We start from the raw sequence: 22,178 nt of genomic DNA on the forward strand, positions 1-22,178 counted from the left end.
GTCAAAGGGAATGAGGCCCAGTTACAGGCTAAAAAAACAATTCTGAAATGTGATTGTTCGAAAACTTTGGCTAATTATAAAGAAGGAAAAAACATTTACCATTTGACAGAATGTCTTATTAAACTGCCCAGCTATTTCTTCTTGAAGCTTAATTCTAACACAGTCTTCCTTCAATTTTGCTCCCTCCTGAATATTACAAATGCTTGGACGTTTATGGATCTAGGGGAAGCACAGTCCCTCTGCGGGCCCAACACAAGCACTGCATGAGAGTTTTAAAGGGGGCTCTGCCAAAATTCTTGCCTTTGGTTGTATCTTGAAAGTATATTGAAAATCTGCCCATGCTGCCTCTAGCATGGTTCTACCCGGAACATGCAGCCCCATCTTTTATAAACATCCAGAAAATACTGATCCCAGCAAAACAGACAATCAACTGGTCAGAGGCCTCACTCTACGTTTGCACATGGATGATGAACCTGCCCCCTCCTCTTCTTGCTAGGTGTTAGGTAGTCTGCTCTGAGATTTAAGTCTTGGAGCAACAATTAAGTCTCCTTCTTGAGGTTCCCAAGGAGGAGCAGAGTCACCAAAAATAAAGTGGAAATGCCCTCCTTTCCCTGACCCGGGGTCAACTCTACCCCCAGTTGGTTGTTCCTCGCTAGCCCTAGAGCTGGAAGAGACAGCTGCTGCTGACAAGCCAGCACGTGGTTTACAGGCCCCGCCTCTTTTCAGAAAACATCAAAACAATTCTTCGATTCCCCACATCCACGTGTCATCCACATGGGTGGATGACAGTGATAGCAGACTAATGCCAGGGAATTTTCATAACACCTCAGTACCCAATGGTAACTTCTCATTAAAGCAGCTGCTAAGACCTTAGGGAGGTTTGGTACTGAGTGCTAGGTACTGTGACCTTAGAAATGACCAAGAAAAAAAAAGTCTTAAACTGACCCCAGGACTGAGTGTCAAATATATCAACTCAATAAATACAACGGAAAAATGCACAGCAGAGTTGGGGCATCTATCAAGTAGGAAGGCAAAATGGTCATTAGAATGTCTGAGGTTAGTGAACTATCACGGTTGAGAAAAGCAGCCACCTTTGAAAACACTGCCCTATTACCTTCTGCTCTCCTAGACATCAGCTCTCTAATTCATTAAACCACACGCTAGGAAAGAAAAGATCCAAACAACTGTGGCTTGATCCTCACTTATGTACTTATTTAAGGTCCACCCCCACATTCAGCTGAAAGTTCCAGCACACCCTTTCAGTGCCAGGGTGGAGGAGAGTCTCGGGGATATCTGTTCTCTGAAGGTCACTTGCCCCTCTTGCTGCGGCCCTTCCTGGAGGCCAGCTTCCCACTGCCCCCCGAGGAGGGGGAGCTGGCGGCCGAGGCCATGGCAATGTTGATCTGGCCCTCCTGGATCTCCTGCCGGGTCTCAGCAGGCAGGTGGTTGATCTGCTGCTGTGTTTCCAGGTAGAACATGACGTCCCGCAGCTGCTCCTGGATCTCAGTGATCTGCAGGTCTTTTTGGTCACAGGTCTCCTTCAACACCCTCTCCTCCTCCTTCAGCTTATTCTGTAGGAGGACTTGGTTCGCTCTTAAGCACTTATTCATTTCCTGCTCCTCTTTGAGCTCCGTGGTGAGTTTGGCCACTTTCGTGTTTAGCTGAGAGCATCTTTTCCAAAACAAAGGGAGACAAAACCACGTTTTTCATTTGCTGACACAGTCCCCTTTCTGCTCTGGGATTGCACAGAGGAGCCAGAACCTCAGACTCCACTTAGAGCAGACTCCTCCCCCCAGAGCCCAGGGAGACTGCTTTGCTGCCATCGCCATCAGCTACATGCGGCAAGATTTTTGCTCTAGCTAATTCAAGCACAGCTTCAAGGCAATTTTTGTTACGTATCAGAAATGTCTTCAACAGAAATTATTCTGTGATTCATGGCAAAATGTCTAACGCTTCCCTGTTTTGCAGTCGGTGGTTAAATAGGTGCCTGAGAGATGTGAGCTATGATAAGGAAGTTATGAGGAAAACTGACATTCTTGGAGAGTCGAGTGCTCTGACCTCACTGGGTTTGAAGAAAGAAAGGAGCTGATTCTAACCAGAGGTCTTTCAAGAAGAGGGAGCGCCCTATACTTGATGCTCAACCTTACTCAGAAGTAAAGAATTACAAATTAAAACACCATTGGAGATACCATTTTTATCCATCAGAACGCTGAAGAGCTCTGACGTGGGAGAGGCACGCACCCACACTGATGCTGGGAGTGTGAGCTGGGGCCAACTCCCTGGAAGTCAATTTGGTAATATCTCTAAAAATCAAAACTCCAGTGTTCTCTGACACAGCTACTCTACTTCTAGGAATTTATTCTATAGAACAGATATACTTAGGATTGTGTTAAAAAAAAAAAAAAAAAAACCCAAAAAAAAACCCAGGGAGAAAGATGCTCACTGCAGCACTGTTTATAAGACCTGAGGCACCTTACATGTCCATCAACAGGGAGCTGCTTAAAATCATTATGGTGAGCCACACAACAGAATACTGTGCAGCCCTTACACAGATTGGGGCAGGTCTCTATGTGCCAATATGGGACCATCTCAAAAACAGAATATTTTACCATGTGAATATTATGTTAGTAACTAAATACATGCATATATATATATATATGTATATATATGTATAATATAGTAACTATTTAGTAACTATATTATATTTAATTAAAGGAAGGAAAAAAAAAGATAGCCCCTAGTGTTACTCTATTTTTTATAGAAAAAAAGATCAACGTATGTGAGATGTTTATGTAGACAGAGTAAATGATCTGGGAGGATGAATACCAAACTGTTACTGTTAATAATGGCTGTTTTTTTTTTTTTTTTTCTCTAGATAGCAGAACCTGTTTGAGGGGGCAGGGAGAGAAGGGAGGTTAAAGAGAGCTTTCGGTTTCAATTTTTTAACACAGTTCAAATTGTCAGTGTGCTGAAAGTATAGGAAAATTTTTAATTTTTATTTCTATTAATGCTGCAGTATTGTATTCACAACAGTTAAAAAAAAAAAACAAACCAAAAAATCCACTTAACAATAGAGGAAACGGGGTAACGGGCACCCGAGAACTCTGCGCTATCTTTGCAAGTTTCCTGTAAACCTAAATCTACTCCAAAATAAGAAGTTCATTAGAGAAAAACAAAAAACATCTTTGTGAGGAACAACGATCTCATTTAAATTCACTGTTTATCCATTTGTATGGAGGTAAAAAGCCAACCAATCTTTGCGGGTATAACTTGAGCCAGAAAGGTAATTTCAATTAGCTGCAACTATCTTCCCAAGTCACAGTAGTCGGGTATCTTGTTGCCATGCTGTGAATGGGTTTTTTGCTCCATATTCAACATTTATGGCCATTAATTCCTGCCCAAGGACAGAGCATACGACATCTCCAGCTTGGGCACCGTCTCTTTCCTAACTGCCAGTACCCAGCCACAGGGTTCAGACGGGTTACAGGCCCGGGGCACTTTCTACAGGAAACAATGGTGTGCATTTGAGCACACCACCAGGTACACAGACACTGGTAAGCATTGCATTCCACATGGCATCCACCTGGCACGAAATACCTTGAATTTTAAGAAATAGGAAGTCACGATAAATTTGCTCCTCAAATGTGGAGATACCTGAAAACCTAGCGATATCCAGGAGCTTGAAAATGAGGATGTTTCCACAGGAATGAAGGACAATATCTGTTCACAGAGGCTGTCATGATAAAATAGCTCACTAGAGAACAGACCAATTATACTTACTTCCTTTCCATGGACTGCTTTTCTTTCAGGAGATCATTTAACCTGTGTTCCAGGTTATCACATTTCTCAATGGTTTCTTTGAATTTGGTCTTCATGTTGTTAATCTGAAAAAACAAAGGGACATCAGGCTTATTTCACGAAGACGAAGTTCTGTGCTCTCTGGGGCTATAACAATTTTTTTTTCCCCCCAATTACCTGTTTATAACTTTGACAAGCCAAACTTAGAAAAGGTGGGACAAGCATTTGAAAGAACTTCAGTAATAGTAATAAAAAGGCTGAGAACTCCTGCTTCTTACTATTTCTCTGTATAATGGCCACAGAGGATCGTGAGCTCCTGAGTATCAAGCAAAAGCGCTCACATGTAAAGAGCTTCAGGCACCAGCGCAGGGCATGGCGCCTGTTCTCAGCTCGCCATCACTGTTCTCCCCCTGACATTACATTCCAGAAATTATTTATCCACTAAGGGACTTGTGATCGCTGATTCTAGTTGTTTGGATTTCTTTTCAATATCACTATTAATTTTCTAATGTACCACAGAGCTATATGGAATATAAGCAGCCCTTGTTTTGTAGAGGTTAATTCATAGAGGATATAAAAACAAACCCATTGCTGTCAAGTCGATTCTGACTCATAAGGACCCTGTAGGACAGAACAGAACTGCCCCATAAGGTTTCCAAGGCTGTAAATCTTTATAGAGGCAGACTGCCACCTCTTTCTCCCTCAGAGCAGCTGGGGGGTTTGAACTGCTGACCTTTCAGTTAGCAACTGACTGCGTCACCACTGCACCACCAGGGCTCCATATATATATATATGATTAATTCCTATGACACAGTGTTCAAAATTAAAGAGAATTTCAGAATTCTGGTGTATTATGCATCTGACAGCAGTGATCCTAGTCAACAGCATGCCGTATGCTGGAGTCTCACTAGGCACATACTGGATTTACTCAGGTGGAAAGCGGGTCAAGATTGTGGAGGTGGGAAGTGCCCCCACTCTGCTGGTCTCCGGACACTGGGAGAAGATCAGGCAGGAGGGGTAGTGAGGCTGGGCAGGCCATGAGGGAGTCATAACAGGTGCTGAAAATAACTGAGCATTTAAATCCTATGGCCCCGCAACAAATATATGAAGAGATGCTCACAATTATTAGCCATCAGAAAGCTGCAAATCAAAACAATAATGAGGTATCATTTCATCCTGGCAATAACGGCAATGATCAAAACAACAGAAAACAACAAATGTTGCCAAGGGTTTGGGGAGATTAGAACTCTTATACACTGTTGGTTGGATTGTGAAATGGTACAACCACTGTGGAAAACGGTATGGTGCTTCCTCACAAAGTTAGAAACAGAGATACCACATGATCTAGCAATACAGATCCTAGAGAAATAAGAGCCGTGACACAAATAGAAGTATGCCCTCCCATGTTTACTGCAGCATTATTCACAATTGCAAGAAGATGGAAACAACCTAAGTGCCCATCGATGGATGAACGGATCAACAAGCAATGGTACATACACACAATGGAATACTATGCAGCAAAGGAATAACAATGAATCCCTGAAACATCTCACAACATGGATGGACCTGGAGGACATTATGCTGAGTGAAATAAGTCAACCACAAAAGGGAAATATTATATGAGACCAATATTATAAAAACTCAAGAAAAGGTTTACTCTGGGGACCATGGTTTTGGGGGACAGCTAGGTCAATTGGCATGACAAAGCTTATTAAGAAAATGTTCTGCATCCCACTTTGATGAGTAGTGTCTGGGCTCTTAAAAGTTTGCAAGCGGCCATTGAAGATGTACCAATTGGTCCCACCTGGAGCAAAGCAGAATGGAGAACAGCAAAGACAAGAGGAAAATACTAGCCCAAGAGACAAAAGGGCCACATAAACCAGATACTTCATCAGCCTGAATCCAGAAGAACTAGATGGTGCAGAGCAGAACTCAAAAGAGAAAAAAAAAGAAAAGGTTTACGCACAGAAAAAAACATTCTTTGATGGCTACCAGGGATGGGAAGGGGAGGAAGGAAAATCACCAACTAGATGGTAGACTTGGGTAAGGGGAAAGGGAATACACAATAAGGGGGATGTCAGCACAATATGACCAAGGCAAAGGAAGACGCTAGAAGGTACGCAAGGGTAAAAGGCAACAATGGTCAATATTATTTGATACACAATCCTGCAATAACAGTAATAACAATAACTTACGAGTGGATACATTGGTAGATATGTAAACTGAACAGGTGTGGGATGGCATATGGGGGTGCCCCCACGAGCACATATAGATTTGGCAGAAGACATTTTCACATATGTATTTGATTGTGCTACAATATATGAAGTAGAGCCACCACTCAGCTGTCAGTTTGTTGTACTGTGGTGGCTTGCGTGTTGCTGTGATGCTGAAAGCTATGCCACTGGTATTTCAAATAGCAGCAGGGTGACCCATAGTGGACAGATTTTAGTGGTGCTTCCAGACTAAGACACACTAGGAAGAAGGACCTAGAGTTCTACTTCTGACAAAACTGGCCAATGAAAACTTTACAAATAGCAGTGGAATATTGTCTGAGATAGTGTTGGAAGATGAGCCCCTAAGGTAGGAAGGCACTCAAAATATAACCAGGGAAGAGCTGCCACCTCAAAGCAGAGTCCACCTTAATGACGTGGATGGAGTAAAGCTCTCACAACCTTCATTTGCTGATGCGGAACAACTTAAAATGAGAAGAAAAGGCTGCAAATATCGATTAATAATTGGTATGTGGACTGTGCGAAGCACGAATCTAGGAAAATTCGAAGTTGTCAAAAATGAAACGGAACACACAAAGATTGATATCCTAGGCATTAGTGAGCTGCAGTGGATTGATACTGGCATTTTGAATTGGACAATCATATGGTTTACTAGGCTGAGAATGACAAATTGAAGTACAATGGTATCATATTCATCGTCAAAAAGAACATTTCCATATTTGTCCTGAAGTGCAACGCTGTCAGTGATATGATACATCCATATGCCTACAAGGAAGACCATTAATACAACTATTAATTCAAATTTATGCACCAATCACTAATGCTGAAGATGAAGAAATTGAAGATTTTTACCAAGTTCTACAGTTCGAAACTGACCAAACACACAATCGAGATGCATTGATAATTATTGGCGATTGGAATGAGAAAGCTGGAAACAAAGAAGAAAGATGGGCAGTTGGAAAATACAGCCTTGGTGACAGAAACGACTCGTGAGATCGCATGATAGAATTTTGCAAGGCCAACGACTTACTCAATGCAAATATTTTCAACATAAACAGTGACTATACATGTGGGCCTTATTGGAAGGAATACACAGGAATCAAATCAACTACATCTGTGGAAAGAAATGAAGGAAAAGTTCAATATCATCAATCAGAACAAGGCGAGAGGCCAACTGGGAATGCCATGAACTGCACATATACAAGTTCAAGGTGAAGGTGAAGAAAGTTTAAACAAGTCCAAGAGGCCAAAATATGACCTTGAGTATATTCCATCTGAGTTTAGAGACCATCTCAAGAATAGAACACTAATGATCAAAGACCAGATGAGTTGTGGCATGACATCAAGGACATAATACATGAAGAAAGCAAAAGGTCACTAAAAAGACAGGAAAGAAAAGACCAAAATGGATGTCAGAATAGACTCTGAAATTTGATCTCGAACGGAGAGTAGCAAAAGTGAATGGAAGAAATGATACAGCAAAAGAGGTGAACGGAAGATTTCAAAGGGCGGCTCGAGAAGACAAAGTATTAAAACGAAATGTGCAAAAGACCTGGAGTTAGAAAACCAAAAGGGAAGAACATGCTCAGTTATTTCTCAAGCTAAAAGAACTGAAGAAAAAATTCAAGCCTCAAGCTGCAATACCGAAGGATTCTCCGGGCAAAATACTGAACGACGCAGGAAGCATCAAAAGAAGACAGGAGGAATACACAGTCTCTGTACCAAAAAGAATTGGTCAACGCTCAACCGTTTCGGGAGGCAGCATGTGACCAAGAACCAATGACAGCAAAGGAAGAAGTCCAAGCTGCACTGAAGGCACTGGCAAAAAAAAAAAAAAGGCACCAGGAATTGACTGGACCAATAAGCAACATCATGATAAACGGAGAAAAGACTGAACTTGTCAAGGATTTCATTTTACTTGGATTCACAATTAACACCCACAAAAGCAGCAGTCAAGAAATCAAACGATGTACTATATTGGACAAATCTGCTGCAAAACACCTCTTCAAAGTGTTAAAAAAGCAAAGATGTCACCTTGAAGACTAAGGCGCGCATGACCCAAGCCATGGTATTTTCAGTCACTTCATATGCATGTGAAAGCTGGACAATTAATAAGGATGACTGAAGAAGAATTGATGCCTTTGAGTTATGGAGTTGGTGAAGAAAACTGAATATACCATGGACTGCAAGAAGAACAACCAAATCTGTCTCGGAGAAAGAATAACCAGAATGCTCCCGAAAAGTGGGGACGAAGACTTTGTTTCATGTTCTTTGGACATGCTGTCAGGAGGGATCAGCCCCTAGAGAAGGACATCATGCTTGGTAAAGTAGAGCGTCAGCGAAAAAGAGGAAGATCCTCAAAGAGATGAATTGTCACAGTGGCTGCAATGATGGGCTTAAGCATTGCAATGACCGCACAGAATCGGGGAGTGCTTCGCTGTTGTACATAGGGTCACTTTGAGTTGGAACCAACTTGACAGCGCCTAAGAACAATAGCAATATAGTAGAGAACACAGGTGGCAAAGTTATGAAAACTTCTTAGCCATAATCAAATGCCTTGAGCAAATGAATCACTGGGCTTGAGGGCTTAGGATCATAGTCTTGGGGACATCTAGGTCACTTGGCATAACACAGTCCCTAAAGACAATGTTCTACATCCTACTTTGGTGAGTAGCGACTAGGTTCTTAAAAGCTTGTGAGTGGCCATCTAAGATCCAACTACTTGTCTCTTTTGCTCTGGAGCAAAGAGTGCAGAAAATCAAAGACTCAAGGAAACGATTAGTCCAAAGGACTAATGGATCACATGAACTACAGTCTCCATTAGCCTGAGACCAGAAGTGATGGTGCCCAGCTACCACTACTGACTGCTCTGATCAGGACCACAAAAGAAGGTCCTGGACAGAGTGAGAGAAAACGTAGGACAAAATTCCAATCCATAAAAAAGACCAAGCTTACTGGTCTGAAAGAGACTGGAAGAATCCCCAAGACTATGGCCCTTAAAACAAAACCACATATGAATGAGTATGGCCCTTAGACACCCTTTAAACCTGGAACTGAACCCACTCCTAGAGATCACCTTTCTGCCAAAGAACAGACAGGCCGATAATGTGAACAGTAACACTCGTGAGCAACGTGCCCCTCAGAACAATCAACCATACAAGACCAAAAGGGCAGCATTTGCCCAAAAACAAAGTTCAAAAGGCAGGAAGGAGCAGGAAAGACAGGTAAATGGAAACCGGGAACCCAAGGAGGAAAGGGGTAGAATGCTGTCACACTGAGGGAATTCCGACTACTGTCATGAAACAAAATGTGAATAAATTGCTGAACGGGAAACTAATTTGCTCTGTAAATTTTCACCCAAACCAAATAAAATGTTCAAAAAATAAATGCTATGGCCCTGATTTTGTCTAGGTGTTTTATAAGCAGCATCTCATTTATTCCCTGTAACAACCCTGACTTAAATATGTCAACTTTCTACAGAAACTGAGGCTTAGAGAAAGGACAGGCAGTGTGCCCACAGTCACCTGGCTGGAGTGTGGTGGATCCAGGAGCCCTGGGTCCACAGCAGAATTCTACACCTCTGCACTCCCTGTAGGCCTCAGTCCTGACGCAAAGGAAAACTGACTGCAAGCAAGATCGAGGCTCTTAGCTGAGTTCCTGCTGGTGATGTATGCAACAGCTTTGAGGTCAGAGGAAGGCTGCTCACTCTTAACCCTGCCTTTTTAACATATTCCATACGAGCTAGCAGGTGTCTGACAGCACTGATTTTTTCATAAGAAAATAACCCTTTGTAGAAATTAACTCTACAGCCATCTTCATCACGCTAGAAGAACATGCAACCAAACGGAGCCTTCTAAAAATTCTTCTATGTCACAAAAATCAAAATAATTTTAGAACTGCTCTAATTCTAGTTTGGTATCAGTGTTTCTCTTCAATACTGTTTTAAAATATGAGACCACTAGACCCTGTGATGTCTTCTCCTGAACTGACTCCTATCTTTGTACGGAAGAACAGAAATCACTATCAAATGGAACCAAACTGTGTATGCATGTTTTGGTTTAAGTAAAGATAATTAAACCAAACACATTTAAATCAGTTGACATGTACCAAGTAACCCTAAAACTGTTTTCAATATTGCAGTAGACAAATGTGACAAAGATTAGTGTTTTTAGAAACATTTCTGACCATTAGTCCAGAGAAAGAAATACAGAGTATACACACACACACGTACGTACGTACGTATTGAAATGAGTTTCGCAAAACCAGGGCTTCACACCGGTTTGTTCAGTTTGAACCTCTGCTGAGAATTTGAATTTCTAACAAGTTCCCTGCTGAGAATTTGCATTCCTACCCCAGATACACTGAATCTGCACATTTTAACAAGGTCCCCAGGTAACTCTTATATATAACTTCCTGGGAACTTGCTGCTGCTGTTGTTGTTAGGTGCCACTGAGTCAGATTCGACTCACAGCGACCCTATGTATCGGACACTGAACGGTCCTGTGCCATGCTCACAAATCGTTATTATGCTTGAGCTCATTGTTGTAGCCACTGTGTCAGTCCACCTCGTTGAGGGTCTTCCTCTTTTCCGCTGATCCTGTACTCTGCCAAGCGTGATGTCCTTCTCCACGGACTGATCCTACCTGACAACATGTCCAAAGTATGTAAGATGCAGTCTTGCCATCCTTGCTTCTAAGGAGCATTCTGGTTGTGCTTCCTCCAAGATGGATTTGTTCGTTCTTTTGGCAGTCCATGGTATATTCAATGTTCTTCACCAACACAATTCAAAGGCATCAATTCTTCTTCAGTCTTCCGTATTCATTGTCCAGCTTTCGCATGCATATGAAGTGACTGAAAATACCATGGCTTGGGTCAGGCGCACCTTAGTCTTCAAGGTGCCATCTTTGCTTTCCAACACTTTAAAGTGGTCCTTTGCAGCAGATTTGCCCAATGCAATGCATCTTTTGATCTCTTGACTTGATAGAAATGCAAATTCTCAGCGGAAGCTGGAACCAGAACGAACCAGCTGGAAGCCCTGTACAAAACATTAAATGCAACAAACTCTGATGCTTTACATTTATCCTACTTAATGAAAATACCAGTTGTGACCTACCAAATTCATTTCACTATCCACAGCTGGAAAAATACTGATTAAAATGAAGTTAGGGAAAACCATATCTTTAGGGGAATTCACCTGGACTGGCCACTGACTCTGTGTATATGGCTCCATGAAAACTAAGACCCTTCAAGTAGGAATGAGTCTCATTGTTTAGAACAGGTCTCTGCTCACATGCCATAACCGTGGCACTACCTAAGGCATTAGGGGAGAGAGTACTAAATCCGCCGTGACTTCCACCCTCATTCACCACCACCCCCCAACCCCCCAAACACTCACTTCTCAGAGACCCATGAAGGAGAATTTCGGTAGCAAAACCCAGGGTCGGCTATTGTTTCTCCTCAGGCAGCCCCACTGCTGGAGGAAGATGGACAGGGGACTGGTCAAGAGGGAGGATGGCGGCAGGGACCACAGGCTTACACAATCCATTAACTTGTAGATAAATGGAATTTGTTATTAGAAAACAAAAAGATCCTTTCAAGCACTTAAAGTTTTATGTTTAGGGCTGCCTCGCCTCCCCCTCATTCCTACAGAAAAGTAAATACGACTTTCACAGCTGTAGCTTCCCTGCCCCTTGACTTGCCTTTCACTGGCATATTTTTGGGAATATAGTTAATCCTAAAAGTCTTCAAGGGCAGAGAGAATCCTGAGGTTAGCTTTGCAGAGCACGCATGAAGCTTATTTGGCTGAGGCGGAGTTGCGGGTGCTTCTTCCAGTCCATTACTTACCATCACGTGGCAGCAGCCATGCTTCGCCCCCAGTGAGTACCGGACAGCAGGGAGCATGTCCTTCCCTATCAGTACTCTGATTGATCAAACTCTACTCGGAGCTCTAAGTCATGTGAGTTCAGCACTTCCGGAAAGGCAGTTCCATTTCTTGGAAGGTTCTTTCAACAATTTCATCAAGAATTTTTAACTAAAGGTCACTTTAAAGCTGGTGTTATGCACTGATTTAAAAAACTGATTTCTCCTCATCTTAGGCACAAGATAGCTGGTCATCCAGAGACTGGGGCCCCTGGGGCTGGCATCAAGTAAGAGCCTGGGCCCGGTCCACCATACTCCAGGTCATCCCAGCCACCAAAGAGGTGAGTCCCAAGCCCTGCTCTGCAGTCCCATCTGAAGGCCTGGATATTGGTGAGAGCTCACAAAACTGTTAAAATCATCATTTTAATTTTAAAAAGCCCTTAGCTGACACCAAGGGAAGCAATGAATTAGACAGTCTTGAGAATGGTTCTTAGGGTCCTAATTATACAAAAACCCTTGGAGGAGTTTATAGTTCACTGGTTTTCAAGCTCTCTTCTTTGGAATCCTAAAGGGTTCTTTGGACATGCTGGGCACAAGGGGAAAAGCAAGCGGTTAGATCTCTGGGCCCTCCCAAAGGTCACACCACTTTTCTCTTTTATACCCTGGAGTAGTGAACGGCATCTTCCTTAAAGGATTCTCTTGTTAAAATTTAGAAACCACTGCCCTAGACCAGTAAGGCACCAGGGTGGTGGCCGAAGCACCTGTGTCTTTGCCCGATTTTATTTCCTTCAATGTAGAAGGGCTCAGCAGCATCTTGCTGCCTCTGAAGCCCACACTGAGCTCCCCAAAGCAGCTGTTCTCAAGTTGACAAACCAACTGGCTGACTCAAATTACAAACCGTTATGTACATACTTCTATTTTTTTAACGGGACTGTACACGGCACTAGAAAGCCTGATTGAGGTTAAAAACAAACCAACCAACCAAAAAAAAAAAAAAAACCCCTCCCAAAACCCTCAAATGCCAAAATACTCAAGCCTTCAAACCCAAAGTTTCTTTTAGGCCAAGCAGTACTCTACCTGTACATGAGACTGAAAAGGGTAGACTCTAAGATTGCCTTTCTCCTGGCCTCTGCCTTCCCCACCCCCAACACCAGAGTTCCCTGCCACGTGGCATTTCAGCACAGTCACCAAACCAGAGACTTACTTCCTCTGCTGTGTCCTTCTCTATCCGAACTATCTTGTTTTCCCAGTAGATTCGCTGAGACTCCAGCTGGCTTGTTAGTAAATATGAATACTAGAAACAGAATAAACACCAAAACGTAAGTCACTGTTGTCAGTCTCTGAAAAGCAATTAAAACTAGGCCTTCACAGCATAGCAGGGGCGGGCATTTGGGGGCCAGTGTTTCAGGGGACAACTAAGTCAACTGGCATAACAAAATCTATCAAGAAAACATTTCTGCATCCCACTTTGGAGAGTGGCGTCTGGGGTCTTAAATGCTAGCAAGCGGCCATCTAAGATGCATCAACTGGTCTCTACCCACTGGGAGCAACGGTGAATGAAGAACACCAAAGACACAAGGTAATTATGAGCCCAAAAGACAGAAAGGGCCACATAAAGCAGAGGCTACATTAGCCTGAGACCAGAAGAACTAGATGGTGCCCGGCTACAACCGATGGCTGTCCTGACAGGAAACACAACAGAGAACCCCTGAGGGAGCAGGAGAGCAGTGGGATGCAGACCCCACATTCTCATAAAAAGACCAGACTTAATGGTCTGCCTGAGGCTAGAAGGACCCTGGAAGTCATGGTCCCCAGACCTTCTGTTAGCCCAAGGCAGGAGCCATACCCAAAGCCAACTCTTCAGACAGGGATTGGACTAGACTATGGGATAAACAATGATACTGGTAAAGAATGAGCTTCTTGGATCAAGTAGACACATGAGACTATGTTGGCATCTCCTGTCTGAAGGGGAAATGAGAGGGTAGAGGGGGTCAGAAGAAGGCCAAATGGACACAAAAAGAGAGTGGAAGGAAGGAGTGCGCTGCCTCAGGGGGTATATATTAGGAGTATATAGCAAAGTGTTCATAAATTTTTGTATGAGAGTCTGACTTGATTTGTAAACTTTCACTTAAAGCACAATTTAAAAACAAAACAAAACAGAAACTGGCCTTTAACGGTCTACAGAAGAGTAGGAGTAGCCATCAGAACATTTTTTTACAGCTTGGTTCTACTCCACTCAACACACACTGGGTCAGGAGGAACATGGAGATTACAAATATACTCCCAACTTCCTGGACTGTGGATCTGCTCGAGGAGAAACATACATTAAAAAAGCAAAACAGAACTGAGTGTTCAAGCAGGCTGTATAAAGAACCACACCAGTTATAATCAAAGTACAACTCAAACAATCTTCCCTCTTCTCTCCTCCAGGAAACTGCCCTGTCCCTCCCAGCCCTTCTCAGCTCCCTCAGCACTCTGTCCACTATTAATAGCACTTACGACGCTAGCATTTAATCACTGGTTTACCTGCCTGTCTCCCTGGTTGGACTGTGAACTCCTCGAAAGTGAGAATTATACCTTTATCCCCAAGCCTCCAGTGCCTGGCACATGGTAGATGTCAAGAAATGTTTGCTACATGCCTGCACGAATGAAAGACAGTGCTGGGTAACTACAGGGAGAGGACAGATGGCTTACGGTGGCAGGATCTGGTATGACTTCTGAAAGAAGGTGAAATTCGAGAAGGCTCTTGACAAGCAGGAGGAGGGGAGAGAGATGTGAGTCCTGAAAGAACTCCTGGATCAAGATGTGAGCTAGGAACGTTCATCTCTCCGGAGGTGAGCAAGACCAGTGAGACTGGAGGCTAGGGTATGGAGAGACAAGGCTGGAGATAAGTTGGGACCAAACTGGAAGGCTTTGGAATATTTATGCTGAAAAACGTAGGCAAAGGGGAATCAAGGCAGAGGAGTGGCGAGCTCACATCTGCATTTCAGAAGACTAGAGATGTGAACTTGCTTGCAGGCTAGATAAGAGACCGAAAGTGCAACCGAGAAAAAGGACAATCAGGAGAATGAGTGAGTGCTTCATGAGGGTAGATTTCATCAGGCTCGTTCAGCGTTGTGTCCCCAGTGCCGGGAACAGGGCTGACAATTAGGAGCCCTCAATAATTATTTGCTGAAAGAACAAAATGTGTGTACATACTTACAATCAACATGGAAGAGCTACTTATTCTAATAAAAACATAAAGGGTTTGATCTTTTTTCACATCAACACAACCATCTATTAATGGTAACAACACCAGCCTTATTTTAAGCCGTTTTATGGAATCTATCTGAGCATGTTTTCAAATGTCCATTCCTCCCAAGATTAAGGTATTTGTTTATAAAATCTCTTTTGAAGTTTACACAAAATATGACTCATTTTCCTTTTACTAACATAAAATTTATACTGTATCACTTAAGAGTAGACAGGATTTACTGCTATGGAGAAAAATCGAATTATGTTAATTTTGTTGTTTTTCAAGTATATTAATGCCCAAAAGATGGCTTTGTGTCTCTAATTTCATCATAAAACGTACACTTTGAGTATTGCTGTTGTATGTCATCGAGTTGATTCTAAGTCATAGTGACCCTACAGGACAAAGCAGAACTGCCCCATTGGGTTTCCTAGGCTGTGATCTTTACGGAGCAGATTCCCAGGTCTTTTCTGCCACAGAGCCACTAGTGGGTTTGAGCCACGGACTTTCTGGTTAGCAGCTGAGTGCTTAATCATTGTGCCACCAGGGCTCCTACTTTAAGAATACATGCCTTTAATTCATAAAGCACCAACCCAAAATTTAAGAAAAAGCTTCTTGGCACGGAACAATGTTGTTGGCTTTTCTTCATTCTGACCAAGTCTCTTCAGTTTCCACTTACTAATGTGATGCCAGGAGCCCTGGTGACACAATGGTTAAGTGTTCAGCTGTAAACCGAAAGGCTGGCAGTTTGAATTCACTAACCCCTCCGCAGGAGAAAAATCTGCTTCTGGAAAGGTTACAGCCTAGAAAACCCTATGGAGCAGTTCTACTCTACCCTATAGGGCTGCTATGACTTGGAATCGACTCGACGGCACCCGACAACGTGACGCCAACGAGAACATTTTTAACTTCCAGCGTTACTGCAGCTATGAAGGACAACCATAAGCCTGAACTTGAGACAACTGGGAACATTTCACTGAAAACAGTAAGGCACAGTGAAACTTAGACTTTCAAAAGAGACAGAATAAAAGTATTTGAATAATCATTCATAGCAGTGATAGAACTTTAAAAAAAAAAAAAAGTTTGCATGAGGGTAAATGGCAAAATTAAAAGCCCAAACAACCTTTCGAATTAGAAGAGTAAAAAGGTGGTGACTACAGCAGCTTACCTCTAGCTGTAAGGCATCTATTTTCTCTTCCTGGCAAGTATCACCTTCACATTCATACTGTACAATTTTTCCATCTGTTTTACTTGCAACCAGTCGATGGACATAATTATCTAAAGAAAAGAATGAGTCAACCAAAGTTGTTTCTTCAGAATGAAAAGGGTCTCCATATGTGTTAACTCTGACAAAATTTTTGTTTTCATAGGTCAAAATTAAATGCCTTGGCAGTATTTCTTTAAAGGTGGGCTAAATCACTTGAATTTTAAAGAGAGAGTGAGCGGGCAAGAGTGGAAGTATGAACTTTCTTTATAATGTGCGATTCAGGCCATTCATGGCCAACAGTGCTCTCAGGGGCACCGTGAGAATTCAAGTTTGAGACAGCTGTCAGGAAGATGACATTTCACACTGTGAGGGAAAGTGGAGAGGTTCCGAAGGAAAAGTTCCCACACAGAATGACTCCAAATTAGAAAGCAAGGGCGGTGTTCACCTCCGGCGTAGTCCCAGACGCGGTGGTTGGTGAGCTGCATGGCGTACGTGTGCTGTGTTTCCTCAAAGTGCTTGTAAGCATGTCGACTGACGTACCGCCCACAGCCTATGTGGCCACATATTAAACAAATCCAAAGGTTCTGCCAAGAGGAAGGTGAGATCTTCATCAGCCAAGTGAAAATATATGACTTAGCCCGCTTAGGGTGGGAAGGGGCCTGCAATAGACTTTGAGTTGTTTCTACAGGAGTTTTGAATAAACACGTTTCAAGGCCCACAATCGAGGATGATTTTATGGGTAAATCATTTTCTCACTCTGATGTCTAAGGAGCTTTATGTAAATAGTAAGAAAAACGTTCACAATGTATCAAAAAATGTCTAGGCCTTTATAAGGAACAAAGAATAAAAGCATACAGTACTTTTCTTGGAAGTAAAAGCATTTGGGTATTCCTATTTCTTGCCTGACCCCAGACAAAAAAATCAGAACTTCAGTTTTGGTAAGAATTTAAGAGAATTTAAGCTACACCACGTGGCAGAAAGCACCAGATGTTCATTATTATTCCCCTGCACCCCTTACTTACCTCCTGAACACCACATTCAAAACACTTATTCTCTTCGACTGGCTCTGGCGTTTGACAGTATCGGCAAACGGGACACCTACCGGGACAGCAAAAGATGATGGTCCGGATTAAATAGAAAAGACAGATGTCACAGAGCCTGAAAGTTAATTCTGTATCTCCCTTCTTTTATACATTCTTTTTGATTATAACTAAGGACAGCAAAACAAAACACTTTGATGTTCAACGTTCAAAAACAAAACATTTTCAAGTTACTATTAAAGAAAATTAAAAATATAAAATGTTGATAAACCAGAGGAATCTTGATTGGCCTCATACCCTTTTCCAGCTTCCTGCCTAAAGCTAAGATAATCAAAGAGCTAAATATTTACAGATTAGAAGGAGAGACTTGAGACAGGTTATTATTTCATACCTGGTTATCCACAAGGTATTTTTACTTCAAACTACTCTACCCACATTTTCCAAAGACTTCAATCATTCAAAAAGTACCCTGTCCTCTCAAGGTTGCTCTTTAAGCATTGGAAATAAAAATCTGTAGTAAATTGTATCAAATTAAAAAAACCAAAACTGTTAATGTACTTCCTGAAATACACACGACATCGTACCATGCAGTGAAGATATGAGTGCTGTGTAAGTACTCAGGTTATGATTTACAAAAAACTAATAAAAATGGCGTTGAAAAAATCCATTAATCCTTTTCTATTATATACAAGATGACGTAATACTAATACAAGTCATAAATATTTTTGTCAGATAAGCAAAAATAATAGAAAGTGGGTTGTAATTTAAGGGTTGAGACTAACTGGCTCCAAGGAGAAAGGATACTCAAGACATAAGCAGTATCGGGTTGATCTGCTGCCCAACTGAGTAAACAAAACCAAGAAAAGGAAATAAGTAGGAAGAACACTAAGTTCTTGTCACAGGTAAGGAGGTTCTAGCTACACTTCCAAAGAAAAGGTTAAAGGATCCAGTCTTTCTCTTTTTTCTTAATATCAAAAGAGAAAACAGACTATAAACTCAAAGGAATAACAAAAAATGGCAGCTGGCAAGCGGTATGGAGTCTTGTCAAAGGTGGGAACTAACTTTGTGTCATCCTTTCTCTGTGTGTAGTAGCTGGATAACAAAACAAGCTAATTCTAAAATCTAATTCTCCACATAGTGCCAGAATGATCTTTCTCAAAAATAAATCTGATCCTGAGAAAGAAGCGGAAAAATTACAAAAATAAACTTATTTGTATGATACAATTAGGACTCTGTTATATACCATCTATCTACTAAAAAATAATTTACCGTTTAGTAAATTATTCCCGTTTCCCCCTCCAAGAATAAGTTTGAATTTTTATGTTCCCAAGGAGATTTTTGGGGAAACCCTCCCAGAAGGCCCATTCCTGACATCTTCGCACGTGGAAAAAACCACCCTTTGAGGCCCAGTGCCAATGCCAGCTCCTGCCTGCAGTCTTCCTGGCAACGCCCATCTCTATCTCCTTCAACCTACCTTGAACACGTGCACTTATGTGTATGCTTCCACTCCCTTAGAAGACAGAACTTCCCTGAGGAGGATCCAGGTTCAATTCTTTCCCCAGCACCTAGCACTGTACTGTCCACATACGCAGGCTCAAAACCCACTTGCTAAATGAACTGTGTGCTTGTGAGGGCAGATGCTATGCCTCACACCCTATGTGGGGGTTGAATTCTAGTCCCAGTTCTGCCACTCTGGCCAGGACACACTGACCATGCTAATGCTAACCTCTTTGGGCCTCAGTTTTCTCCTCTGCAAATTGAGGAGGCTGGACAAGATGATCTCTGAAGAAACTTCCAACTTTGAAATGCTGTAGTTCTATGACAGTTAATCTATATGGAAAGTCAAACTGGAGTGGCAGGGAACAAAGAAGTGTCCAGAACGGTGTGGCAGATGGACACAAGATACAGATAAGCACTTTATGCGAAGCACACATTTTGGTGTGGCTTTATTCAAGAAGACTTTAAACTTGGATGATTCTCTGAAGAGCCCCCAGTGATACTCCAGAACAGGCTGGCTGAGGACACTGTGGGATTGAGGCAAGACTCTTGGCCAGTCAAATAAGCACGCTCTGCAAAACCCCAGGTTTACGTGTTTGCTCAACGATATTTACTGAGCCGAACTACACACCAGGGCTCATGCCTGTAAGGCACCCAGCAGTAAACAAGTCAACAGGCCAGGTCCCTGCCCTTAGAGGCGGTGTCTCCTCCCAGTTGCTGGCCCACTTGTAAGTTGAGAGCAGATTCCTCTGAACTTCCACTCCTCATAACTTCTGGGCTTTGGAATGTTCTTACCCCTCCCGTATGCACCTCCAACCCTGCCCAGTGCCTCCTCCTGAGTCCCACTCTCCACCTGGCTAACTCCTGCTCAATCTCAGCTCTCAGCTCCAAAGGCCACCTCTCAGACAACCTTGGCTGACCCTCCAGTCGTCGTGCTTCACACTGCTCCTTCATGACACCTGCTGTGGCTGCAATTTCACATTTATGTGTGAGGTTATTTGATCCTCTATTCTTCCCTGTGTATCGTGAAGGTTAGTGTGTGATCTACATTCTAGCTAAGTCTTACGGTACCGTCTGCAAAAGAAGAAACTACCCTTGATTAAAAAAAAAAAAGGTACAGGTTACCTCTGAGTTCTCTGTCTGCAGCAATGCCTCCCTATGAATAACGGATCCGTTGCATTGGGAAACAGGGCACTATAGGTCTGTGTCTCTTACTAGGTGACTGCTATTACTGCTGGCCACTGGGTCATCAATAGCCTGGAGAAACTAAAATGTTAGGATGCTGTAGTCCAGTTGATAAGAATGCCAAAGTAAATGGCAGACACCAAGTGCAGGTAAGAAATGAGGTTTCAGACGAAGATTCGGTTTTAGCACAAGAGGCTCAAGGCTAAGCTGACTTTTTTCTTTTTTCCATTCTCTGGCTCTTGGAAGGAAAGAACAACTCATGCTTATTTGGAAAATTCCGCAAGGACTCAGAATCAGCACACTACAAAGGACCTCGCCTAAGGATACAGATACCCATGTGAACTGAGGAAAAGGAAGAAAGAGAATGGGAGGCACTTCCGTATGACCACTTTACCGTGCGGCACCGAGGTTTATGCAACTAAACACTGCAATGGTTAGTTTCTGGTGGTGGCTATTTTTGGTCCCGGAGAAGTATACCAATGGGCTCTTTGGAGCATCTGCACTCACGTTGTGTCGTCCCAGCGCTGCAGACACTGGCTGTGGAAGCTGTGGTTACATAACGTGGTGAGAATGCCATTCACAGACTCGTCCATGCGCTCCAGGCACACTGTGCACTTGGGAAGCTCAGTCAAGTCCATCACGGGGAGGCTGGCGCCCTGCAGGGACACACCGCACGTAAGCTGCACTCTTCAGCCCAGCTCTGATTTCTTCTTTCCAAAAAGTTTCCCTGTCGCTTTTTGACTCCTGGCAGGGTGATCTCAACATTATGACTCTCTCCAGGTAATTTAAATTGGTAATATTTTCACTCACTCACTCAGTCAACAAGTACTGACTACGCACTCCCTATATTCCCGACACTGTGGATACAGTGAGCAAAAGAGACAAGATTCCTTCCCTCGTGGGGCTGATACTCTAGGAAGAGAGACTGCTGCCAAAACGTGAATGGATAACTCTAAAATGTGACCAGACTCCTAGCTCATGATCTAAGCATCTTAGGACTATAACAGAATGCAAAGGAATAAGAACAGCAGAGTAGGAATGATTCTGGATGATTTTTCCATAAATTATAACAACACTGTCCAGTTGGTGGTAACAGAAACCCTGGTGGCATAGTGGTTAAGTACTACGGTCGCTAACCAAAAATGTGGGCAGTATGAATCCACCAGGCGCTCCTTGGAAAGAAACCCTATGGGGCAGTTCTACTGTCCTATAGGGTCGCTATGAGTCGGAATGACTCGAGACCAACGAGTTTGGTTTTGGAGTTTAATTGGTGATAACAGCATCCACAACACTGATTTTCTGTATTAACTCAATGAACAAATACTTATTGAGTCCCTGCTACATGTCAGGCACTGTCCTAGGTGTGGGATAGTGGTGAAGAAAAACAGATTCAGTCCAAAACGCCAGAGTCAGTCCCTGCCCTCACGGGGCCTAGAGTGTAGGGACAAAAATCAGATTACCAATAGTTTTAAGTGCTATGAAGGAAACATATGGGAAGCTACAATGGTGTGAAGCAGGGGGCACGATTTAGTCTAGGTGGTCAGAAAAGACATCCCAAAGAAAGCAATGTCTCGGCTGAGATCTGATGGCCAAAAGGTGAGTAGGAAGTACTTAGGTGAAGATGGAGAAGGCATACACATAAGGGTGAGCTGAGAAAAAAATCATACTGACTACAGCCCCTGAGGAGCAGACAATTCCAAGAAGTATCTAAAGAAGCCATGTTCACTTAGAGAAGTCTCTAAAATTGAGGTCTAGCACAGTGGCCAGCACAAGAGAGCCCCCGTTTACCTCGTATCAAATTTTATTTTACATAATCTAATGACAGAACAAGGAGCCCTGGTGGTGCAACGGTTAAGCACTTGGCTGCTAAATGAGAGGTTGGTGGTTCGACCCAACCCAGTGGCTTCGTGGGAGTGGCAATTTGCTCCTGTAAAGATTATGCCCTAGAAAACCCTATGGGGCAGTTCTACTCTGTCATATACGGTCACTATGAGTTGGAATCGACTCAATGGCACCCAGCCACGACAATGATAGAACAACCTAATCAGGACGTACTTCCATCAAGCTGATTTCAGACCTACTATAAAAGCAGGGAAATCTAATAATAAAACAGAGTTGAATCTGCTACA

At 42.8% G+C, this 22,178-nt stretch overlaps 1 protein-coding gene across 3 annotated transcripts in view; it reads right to left on the minus strand.

Annotated features, from left to right (window-relative positions):
* Positions 1-378: 378 nt before the first annotated feature.
* BRAP (BRCA1 associated protein) overlaps positions 379-22,178 on the minus strand; it is a 31,695-nt gene continuing 9,895 nt past the window's right edge. For 2 of the 3 annotated variants that reach the window (XM_003420310.4, XM_064272219.1), the window contains exons 6-12: positions 20,557-20,705; positions 17,350-17,425; positions 16,773-16,911; positions 16,289-16,398; positions 13,093-13,182; positions 3,781-3,884; positions 379-1,671 (exon numbers count right to left, since the gene is read on the minus strand). In XM_003420310.4, coding sequence (XP_003420358.1) covers positions 1,308-1,671; positions 3,781-3,884; positions 13,093-13,182; positions 16,289-16,398; positions 16,773-16,911; positions 17,350-17,425; positions 20,557-20,705 — 1,032 coding nt within the window. In that variant the 3' untranslated portion in view covers positions 379-1,307. The remainder of the gene's footprint in view (positions 1,672-3,780; positions 3,885-13,092; positions 13,183-16,288; positions 16,399-16,772; positions 16,912-17,349; positions 17,426-20,556; positions 20,706-22,178) is intronic. The other variant, XM_023539319.2, reaches the window with a different exon arrangement.

Source organism: Loxodonta africana, chromosome 19 (assembly GCF_030014295.1).
Source record: "Loxodonta africana isolate mLoxAfr1 chromosome 19, mLoxAfr1.hap2, whole genome shotgun sequence".
Taxonomy (NCBI): Eukaryota; Metazoa; Chordata; class Mammalia; order Proboscidea; family Elephantidae; genus Loxodonta; species Loxodonta africana.